Below are 10,127 nucleotides of genomic sequence, written 5' to 3'. Positions count from 1 at the left end.
GCCGACCTGTATTCATGGACCAATGAACTACGCCTGATAAATGTGATAAGGGCGGATCACGTGACGCTAGAGTTCACCACGTGCGCGCACTCCCGCTGCCGCTTGAACCAGCTCTAGCCACAAACCACACTTAATCAATGGATTCTGCCGCGCGCTGTCGTCCTTGCCTTCGGGAGGTGTGGTGATAATAATGGTACGTGATGCGCTCCTCACCTTCGGGTGATGTGACGGTGATGATGGGCGGGCTGGTGTCCACGGCCTTGACGTCTATGATGAGATCTGTTGTCTGAGACCTGCCCACGAGCGTCCTCTCGCGAGCCTGGGATCAGCCAGGAGTCACGGGGGTCACAGGGAGCACAGGAATCACAGGGACCATAAGGGTCATAGGGATTACGGGGATCAAAGGGGTCACAGGGGTTACAAGGGTCACGGGGTCACAGGGGTTGCACGGGTCACAGGCGTCACAGGGGTCACAGGCGTCACAGGGACCACACGGGTCACACGGGTCACAGGAGTCATAGGGGTCACAGGGGTCACAAGTGTCACAGGGGTCAGCCAGTCCTTGATAACAAACAGCCGACGAGGCAACTCTGTGGGGCTGTTTTGCCGTGGTTTCGTCTTCGTAGCTACAGTGATGATAGTGATGTCACTGTGATGGGGATCTCTGATCGTTGGTTAGTGGCCTCCACCGCACTAACAATCAACCGCGCATGGTGCCACCACATCAAACTACGAGAAGATATGAAGAAACTGCAGACTGACATCTTGATCCCTACATTCAAATATCGCTTGTGGAACTTGCGAGCAGACACATTGCGTCCAGGATACTTCAGTGGAACACAGAGGCCTCCGACTTACCTGCACTGTGATGACGAACTGTTTGACCCTCGCCCGGTCAACCGGCTGGATCTGGCGCACTTGACCTGAGCTCAGGTCAATCTCGAAATACTGGTGGTAGTCTGGCGGCTGGCCGGATATCGCCCTGAAAGTTACGGAAAATATGGCTTCAATTAGTTGTTGTAATGACAAGTTCACGACACGGTGCTGTTATAGAGTTTCCCAAAATTATTACAAGTCGTGACAGTTAAACTACGCAGTGCAGCAGCAATGTTGCAAGATACAAAATAGCATTGCACAATATAGAGTGGTATTTAGTTTCATACATGATTATTATATGGCATCAAGAGGTAGATGAACGCGGGGAACTGAGATTCGTTTGTGTAAGCCAAAACTGTTTGCATCTATCAGTCAGTTAGAGGATATATGTCGTGTCCATTCCACGACCAAGGCTTAAGGAAGTGCAATTTACTATCAGCGGTGATAAATAGTTGGCAGCAAGCCTGCAGCGAACTACCCGAATGATTTAAAACGTGCAGAATCTTAGACTTTTCCATGCGCGCCTGTCTGTCCACCTTTCAGCCTACACAGCCAGCTAGGCGGTTGTACCACTGCAGCAGATTAGCAAACAATTCGGCACACCGTTGTGTTCCAAGATGACTGTTTTGCTTGCGATAGAATTCGGACTCCTGAATCAAATTGAGATTGTGATTGGTCCCTCTCTGTGGGTTATAAGCAGTGAAAAGGAGAGTCAATGACTCCTCCTTCATGATTTCCTCCAAACAGAAGCAGCGGCTGTAAAAATGGGCCGCGCCACATACAGGCTAGGATCGTTAGCTTTTGAAGACTCGGCTACCCTCCGTCGCGTATCAGTGTAAGATGTGTATCGTCATATGTCTCTCACCTTGTCGGCTAGATGAAAACGTTATGGCGGTTAACCCCCGTCACATGTCAATGTACGATGAGTATCGTGGTATGTCTTACAACAAGTTGACTAAATGAAAGCTGAACGTAACCCAAATACCATAAAACAGGTGTATAGCCTCGCAAAACCAGTTGGAAAGCCTCAGCCTCGGTCGATAAACCCGGGGTGTTCCAGTCAGGGCTTAATTGGAAGCTGGGTGGTGCGGATTGGCAGTCCTCTACCTGAATAGGATCCTATGAATCTGTAATAACATACACGACAGTATTCGCCTAAGGGGTTCCGAGCCTCAAGCCCGTAACAGGACGCACGCACAGGCTTTCGTATTAAACACCCTCACGCAAAGCCACAGCGTCCATTCCGTTTCCTCTGCAGCGTTTGAGGGAGCTGTCTCGCTCGCCCATGGTTCACTCCCGCTGTGCCCAGCGGGAAGCTGCCTCGCACCAGCTCGCTGCCCGGCCCGCTCCCACTGTGCCCAGCGGGCAGATGCCTCGCTCGGCGCCTGGTCCACTCCCGTGCCCAGCGCTCACCGGTATTCTATGCCGGCTCCCAGCGTGTCCCTGTCCACGGCGTGTATTCTCTCTGGCCGAACGTCCAGTACGCCAGAAAGCTCTCTGGAAATCACCTGAAACCGAGGTCGAAGGTCAGTCAGTACGTGGTGAACGCACGTCTCAAACGACGATCTACGGCTTGGGTCGGCCGATTCACAGTTCAGTGGAAGGTCAAGGAGAACCCGCAAAGATAGATGGCATGGCAAAATGAAGTGATCTTTTCGAAAGACCCATTGACTGTGGCGTGGAGATGAACTATATATTGCTGGCAGGCAAGGTTGCTCAACTCTGATAGGTATTACGCCACACGCCCTAAACATTGAGGCTGTACATGTACAGTTAATTTTTGCGAGAACCTACAGATCTTTTTTTAGATTTGGTACGCGTAAGGATCGGAAAATGTACATCGGAAGACATTAACAAGGCTAACAACGAGCAAAACGGGATAGATTCACGAACGGACCTGAACACTACATGAAATCAACCTCGGTTCCATTCACAACACTGCCCTGAGTCCGCTACATGTTTTGTGGCGTTGTGACGTCACAGTGTAAGGCAACAAACGTCAAAGCAGTGACGTCAATCCATTCAATGCCATTCCAAAGCCCGTGTCCGGAAGCCAGGGTCCGTTTACGTGGCGCCGAACGGCAGTCACTCACCGCTGCCCGGTAGGTGGGCACGGGACACTGCTGCTGGGTGGGCCGGCAGTCCGAGGTCACGAACCCCGGCCCGAGGTCATCACTGTCGTCGACCTCTACGGTCAAGGTCGTGGTGGCTGAGCGGCGCGAGGACAGCGGCTGCGCCCGGTCCTGGGGACACGTCAGGTCACCGGCTCAAGGTCAGGAGGTCATCTGAGGCGCAGCTCTGCCTTTAGCCTAGGTATCGGCCTCAGCGTCGGGTTATTAGTGAGACATGTAAGCTAAAGACATTGATTTTTTGTGAAAGATCTGGACTCGGGGAAGGCAGTAGACCTGTTTGATGTCCCGGACACTTGATGTTCTTGCTCTAAATTTGTTCTTGAATACCCTGCCTGGACTCACGTTCGCCACCACGGTCAGGTAGTAGACGTTGGTGGTCTCGAAGTCGAGGGGTCGAGCCACTGTCACCACCCCCTGGTGCGACCGGGCGATGGAGAACCTGAAACAGCGGGTGTCAGTGCACTCGCAGGCTGACAGAATCGCATCATCACCCGTGTATCTTGTTTGAATTATTCCACAGGGGAGACACGTCTGAGAAACATGCAGACATCCAAAAGAAGAATGTAGTTTGATGTACACATACGCGTGCTGCACGCACTTGCTAAACAGGTTTATTAAAACCGATCCTAGAAGCTCTGGACAGGCTGCTCTATTACTTTATCATGAATGTTTCCAAGGCAAATAATGACATCTGGCGGTGACTCCTGAAGTGTGACTTTGGTATCTTACCGTCCGTATCCATCGGTGGCGCCACCATCGCCTGGTACCAGCGAGTACTCTAGCAGCGCATTGATCCCAGCGTCTCTGTCTGTGGCCTCTATGTCACGAAAGATGATATCACCAACGGCCGTATTCTGCAAGAGCACAAAACAAGTGTGGTTTCGCACGAGCTGGTATGCCGAAGTACTCAAAAAGCGTGTTTTCTCCATACACCTGCATTCTGTGGGAAGGCGAACGTGCGCCTGTTGCTCACGGTTACAGCGATTTTTTCGAGCACAGGGAAGTGTGGTGGTTGCGTCACATTTCGTGCAGCATCACTGCCTGCAGCCTACACAGCCAATGCCAGCTTTTGGAGCCACCAGCAGGATGGTCAATTGATAACTCCGTTACCTATTTTATCTGAACATTTTTAACAGGGTGCCATTTGAGAACATGACCCGGAAAGCCTGAACAAAACGTTGTGAGATACGTTGGGGTACCGCGCTAAGTACTGTTCTAGTGTCCCGGATGTAGGTGAAGGGTGCGTCACGGGACAGGTTTATTTCTTATGAGCCCCCACCGTATCACTCGGAGCTAGTTTTTGTCGCATTGCTGATATGTCAGCGGAACAAAAGCGAAACTCCAAAAAGAACCACGCGTCATGCAGGTTTTTGCCTCGGGATTTTGGCTCATGGTAGCCTGAATACCTGCGGGGTAACTTCAACTGCAGGGCTCAGGAATAAAAGTCAAACAGGACTCGATAATTGTAAGCTCACAAATCTTGCGCCACAAACGGCTTCTTGCCATGCTTTAGGTTCGGGGCACGGTTCGCTACCAAACGCCAGCACACTTCTGAATTCAGTTATGCACCACTATTACAACAAAAGGTATCATGGACTTGTTCAGTGTTAGCGAAAACAATAACAATCCGAAAGAACAGGGAATCATTATATCGTCGAGTAATGACGTCATCGTGAATAAACAAGACAGTCCTGAAGCCACTTCCGTCCGCGGATGTAGACGTGATAACACGTAAATCTCACAAGGCGAAGACGAATCAGCGGTGCTTAATGTGAAGTGGGACAGCCTGTCCATGCTTAGATTGGCTGGAATTAGAGTCCTTTCGGCCAGTAATGACCCCTTCAGGGCTATGGGACTGGGGATATGGGATAATGGTTGGGCAGAACCGCGCGCATCTCCGCCGAGACTCATCCCTCATCGTGACCCTTATACGTGGAATGCACTCGGGCTTGGATAACGGGGCGTCGCAAGGATGCAGGATGAAGCGAGAATGGGGAAAGTACGGCGAGTAATGCCCACGTTGTCCACATTCCACCTGTCTATCCATCACTGAATGTGAGAGCCGTACGGGAGCATTGAGGACCTTTGCTAGCCGATCCTACGCCTTGATCAGCATGCCGTCTCCCGGCATCAACACCGCCGCGCGCAAAAGCCGCGTACGCCTTGATCAGCATACCGCCTCCCGGCATCAACACCGCCGCGCGCAAAAGCCGCGTACGCCTTGATCAGCATACCGCCTCCCGGCATCAACACCGCCGCGCGCAAAAGCCGCGTTCATGAACCCTGGTCAGCTAACAGGCCCACCGCTGGCGGACAAAGGCACGCATCTATAGCCGATCGCCTTCGGCGCATGGGCCTTCCTGCCGACAAGTTCCGGCCGGCGCCGCTAGGGGCGCGCGCGTCGGCTGTCAGCTGGTGTCAGCTGATGGCTGATCAGGTCAGCGGTCGGCGGCCGCGGACGGAATTGGTGACGTCGAGTGAGACGGATGAGCGTGCGTCCGGGAGCAGTGAGAAGGTGGACAGATGCGCGTCGGGGAATGGTGCCGACAAACCTCGAACAGCATCACACAGCACTTCGGCTACGGCGTTGTCATCATCCCGGCGATTGTGTAGTCTTCTTACCGGACATTTGTACTAAAACTGTAGCTAACTAGCTGTCCGACTCAAAATTGTGCGGCACTGGGGCCCATAAGACAGCTTGTGATCTATCCCGGGGCAAAAAAGCGTATGGTTGTGCAGACTTTGTAAACAACGCTCTTGGTAGGGATCCCGGATGATACTCGGAAAACCTCGGCCAAGGATTAAAGACGAACATCCACCTTTCTCATCTGAAGGATGTCCATGTTATGACCGAAACAGTGACATTGGGTCGGTTCGTTTGAGAGCTGGGAATCCCATAAACCACTCAACGGATTAAGTCCCGCGATTCCATGGGCTGTCGTCACCAGCAGCCAGGGAGCCGTCCAATCAAAGATATCTGCAGCCATACCGCTTACATCGACAATCCAGCCGAGGAAAGCCGTCAGAAGTCTGTGCTATGCTTCTAAAGTAGCCAGATTAGCTTCGCTTGGCCTTTCACCGCGGGGTAAGAATCACCTCAAATGTCCCGAATCCCACCACTTTGAATGTTGCCGACATCCAACCAGGCATCTGTGCCCATCGGCGCATCTCAGCTGTATGGCACCACTAACACTTTAATCTGCCTTCAAATGAAGGCTTGTATTGAAAAACTACATTACGTTTAGGAACAAGCTTATTTTTAGTCTGTCGCCGTCTTCCCAAACTGTCAGGCGTTTTCAACCGCGATGTACTTACGCTTGGCGAATCATTCAGTGTAATTGCTGTTTTCCACTCACTCCAGCATAAACCCTGCGATGCTGCATGATCAGAAAGAGACAAAACCGATGCCACGTCCAACAAAAAAACACCGAAGATTCAAACGTTCCTTTTAAGGGAGTCTTAAAGACATCTAGAAGCCAACGAGATACCACAGTCAGTCGTGTTTGTCATCCGCACCGATGCGGTGATCGCGGCGATTGCGGCGATTGCGGCGAACGCCGGCCCCAAACGTCGCCACTGACCGCGAGGCGGTGTCGCCGAGGCAGTGGGAGTCCGGTCTGCGGTGGTGGGTTTACCGGCGGCGGTGTGCGGTGTCGGACCGATGATCGGGGCGCTACTCCTCGCAAGGAGAGGGCTGAGAGGGCGGGGAAAGTCAAGAAAAAGAGCGAGAGAGCGAGCGAGCCAGAGAGCCAGAGAGCCGGGGAGCCGGAGAACCAGAGAGCCAGAGAGCCGGAGAGCCGAGAGCCCGAGAGCCTGAGAGCCAGGGGGCCAAAGAGTCAGAGAGTTAGAGAGTCAGAGAGTCAGAGAGTCAGAGAGTCAGAGAGCCAGCGAGCCAGAGAGAGAAAGAGAGAGAGAGAGAGAGAGGGAGAGAGAGAGAAAGAGAGAGAAAGAGAGAGAGACAGAGAGGGAGAGAGAGAGAGGGAGAGAGAGAGGGAGGGAGACGGAGGTGTCACGGCTCAAGGCGACAATGATGGGTAAATTTATTTGAACAGCAAATATATAACACTATAAAAATAGCGCATGAAAAGGGGTGAGCAAAATAGGCACGTGCATCAGACAAAAGAGAAGGATGATTAGATGGGGGCGGGAGATCATTAGAAGAAGACCCATAACGATGAATGGTTCCAGAGCAGCTATATCTCACTTCGTAGCTGAAGTAACCAACGACGCTGTAGTACAAGGACGTTTACGCCATAACAGATCTTGAAACATCGTTTGAAACCGTGACCATCTGGCCGTGCCCATTGCCACACTGACCATCACCGCTCAAAATCACATCGGGTTTCCCAACAGCAAGGACGGGGATGAGGGTGGCTGGTCAGGGCTTTCTTACCCATCGATGAAAGCAGAGCTCGAGCAGACCTCAGGGTGTGAGGCCAGTGAATCAGAGTGCACACAGTGTATCAAAGTACATAAGAATGTGCAGATTGTTTCAAAATGCATCAGTTACCCCAGCGCACCAAATTAAGTTGACCACCCGCTACCTTGACCAAGTGCCCCCTTGATCGACTTCAGCACAGCACCTACCGCCTTTTTTCGGCGGCTCACGTGGCGTCTAATCGTCGATGGCGAGTATCTCCCTGGACGGTACGCGTGCGTGCGCCAGAAACAGAGAGCGTTCGTCACGGCCGGCCGACAGCTCAGTGACGCCGCGGCAGGGCCGTGACGCACCTCGGCGCGCGCGCGCCCGTGACGCACCGATGGTGATGACCAGCCGAAAGTTACGCGTTATGCGTTACAACACGCCCTGTGTTCGGGCCGGCTTGATGCCAGGTGGATTGTGTGACGTTGCTGGGGTGGTGGAGGTGACGTCACGAATCGTGGTGTTATCCTCGCCTGTATTGGTGCGCTGTTCATTCCAACAAATTTATCACCAGCATCGTATTCTGGGCAGGAGATAGCATGTCCCCAAGCAATGCCGGAGGAATAAAAACATTGTACGCATGCATGGCCACCCTCAAGGAACACGTCTTAAAGACATCGCGTCTTACGATGGCAGCAGTTTTTCACCTGGCCAAGCATTACATAAATGCCTTAATGCACCAACCATATGAACGCCCACCCATGTGGGGGTATGTGACCATAGCACGGTCGGACACCTCCACATGCGCGTGTAGTGGACATACCTCGGGGACACGGGTTCGGTACGGTAACCGGACGAACTCCGGGGTGTTGTCGTTGATGTCCGTGACCCGGACTATGACTGGGATGGTCTTGCGGTACCCGCTGGCTCGCACCTGGCACGACACCTGTGGACAGAGGTCGCAAGGTCATTCCGTGACCCGGCTTAGGCACGCGTGCCGCGGCAACGGTGCAGACGTCACGGACGTCACGGTTCGGGCGTCACGTGACGTCACGTGACGTCAAGTGACGTTCACGTGGCGTCACGGCGGAGGAACGTTTGCCTCTTGTAGCACCTTCGGGGGATGTTCACAGCCATCTTTGCTTTGCGAGGGGAACTGCACTCCCAGTTATTTGCATCGCAGTTGCATGTGTTGTTCACATGTGTGAAAGGGACCAGCGAGCTCGGCATGCGAATAAAATAACCCGTCTGATGTCCGTCGTTGTCTAATTACCTGCAGCGCCAACAGTCCAACTATCGTGTCTCATTAAGCTGACGACTTACCGATTCAGCATGCTTCTCATTACCAACTCATCCATTGTCACTCAGAGTCGGAATACAGGTCGAAAACAAAGGCAGATAACGCCGATTTGCCGCGCGTTACCAGCCGGCTCTGAGATGACACTGGGTCTGGCTCCAGCAAAAACTCGCTGGCCTTCGCTGGGTGTTCTCCCCCGTCACCAGTCCACCGAAAGTGGTCTAAACTCGCAAATGAAAGCCGACAGACCAGAGCTGAGGCACTGGTGCTGGTGCACTGGTGAACTGGTGCACTGGAGAAGCACTGAAGCACCGGTGCTGGAAAACGGCCAAATAACGCTTACGTTGCTCTCTCCAGGTGAATGGCAGCGGGGGGGGGGGGGGGGGCTTCGGCACTCACTAAAACTCGGAGCGTGACATCATTATCCTGTGACTTTCGACGTGCCCTCCCAACATCGATTGGTTTCCTGGGTCTCTTTTCATGTTCCGGTTTTTCCAGTTTTTGTTCATTTTTTATCTTCAGCTTTACGCGCAGGGCCACAGCACTTATGTGAAAAGCAGCCCTTGGAGGCTGGTTCCCCGTCTCATGTCAGGGCAACATGGACTTAAGGATAATCGCGTAGAGCCTTCCATGATCCCTAGACGAGTAACGGAATTATTTTTACCTGCTTCAGCTACGAGCGGCCCTAATCTGTGTAGAAAGGATCGGTGTGCCATTACTGGGAACGCACTCAAGGAGCCCATGAAGCAAAACCGATGCATTCTGGGCACTCCACGTTAAGTACATTTATATTTAGAACTCGAAAATTTAAGTCAAAACATCGGGATTGACGATATTTGTGGTGTCTGGCTGGCGCGTTGTGCTTGCCTTTGCCTTCGTGACCAGTCATCCCCAGCACTTGATAAAGAAAATCACTTCCATTCTCGGAGACCCTTTTCATTTTCGGAACAGGAATCCACTGCATTTGCATTCCCGTTAAATAAAACAAGCGTTCCGTTAACTCACTCTCGCACAAACAGAGACGGCTCACCTACGATGCAGTAAGGAACATTCAACAGATGGTTGAACCCCACCACCATCGGCAGTGAAGGCTCAGTAGGGGCCAGCTAACAAGTGGCTCATCAGTAGCGGCGAGCTATCCACGGTCACGGGTCGTTGGCTTCGAGAACTCATGCTAAGGAGTCAGCCGAGACCGAAGCGACGCGTAGCTCAACGGAGCGGAACAATGACTGCGCGGTTGAATGACGCTCGAAGGGAATCAGACAGCGAAAAACACGGCGCCAGCCGTAGCTAGCGAGTACGCAGGCCACGGCTGGACCCGAAACCCTTCAGCCGTCCAGTGACCTTTGCTGACCTTTTGCGCGTCCCAACCGCGATGGCCATAAGATATCGATGGGAAATGTGAAGTCTGCTGAGAGATCTGCCACGGAGCCCGTAGAGTCTTCCGCACGCCGCCATG

The 10,127-nt window shown here is 52.8% G+C and overlaps 1 protein-coding gene across 1 annotated transcript in view; it reads right to left on the bottom strand.

The window, feature by feature from the left end:
* Positions 1–213: 213 nt before the first annotated feature.
* Positions 214–10,127, bottom strand: part of LOC119104648 (cadherin-99C) — a gene marked incomplete at its 3' end in the record, with an annotated part of 46,120 nt that continues 36,206 nt past the window's right edge. The window contains 7 exon segments of the mRNA XM_037228367.1: positions 214–319; positions 859–982; positions 2,290–2,384; positions 2,970–3,119; positions 3,351–3,447; positions 3,738–3,862; positions 8,195–8,317. Of these exon segments, the coding sequence (XP_037084262.1) occupies positions 214–319; positions 859–982; positions 2,290–2,384; positions 2,970–3,119; positions 3,351–3,447; positions 3,738–3,862; positions 8,195–8,317 (820 nt within the window).

Source organism: Pollicipes pollicipes, unplaced genomic scaffold, assembly GCF_011947565.3.
Source record: "Pollicipes pollicipes isolate AB1234 unplaced genomic scaffold, Ppol_2.1 Scaffold_6052;HRSCAF=7182_pilon_pilon_pilon, whole genome shotgun sequence".
Taxonomy (NCBI): domain Eukaryota; kingdom Metazoa; phylum Arthropoda; class Thecostraca; order Pollicipedomorpha; family Pollicipedidae; genus Pollicipes; species Pollicipes pollicipes.
This window is presented reverse-complemented; position numbering and strand designations above follow the sequence as displayed.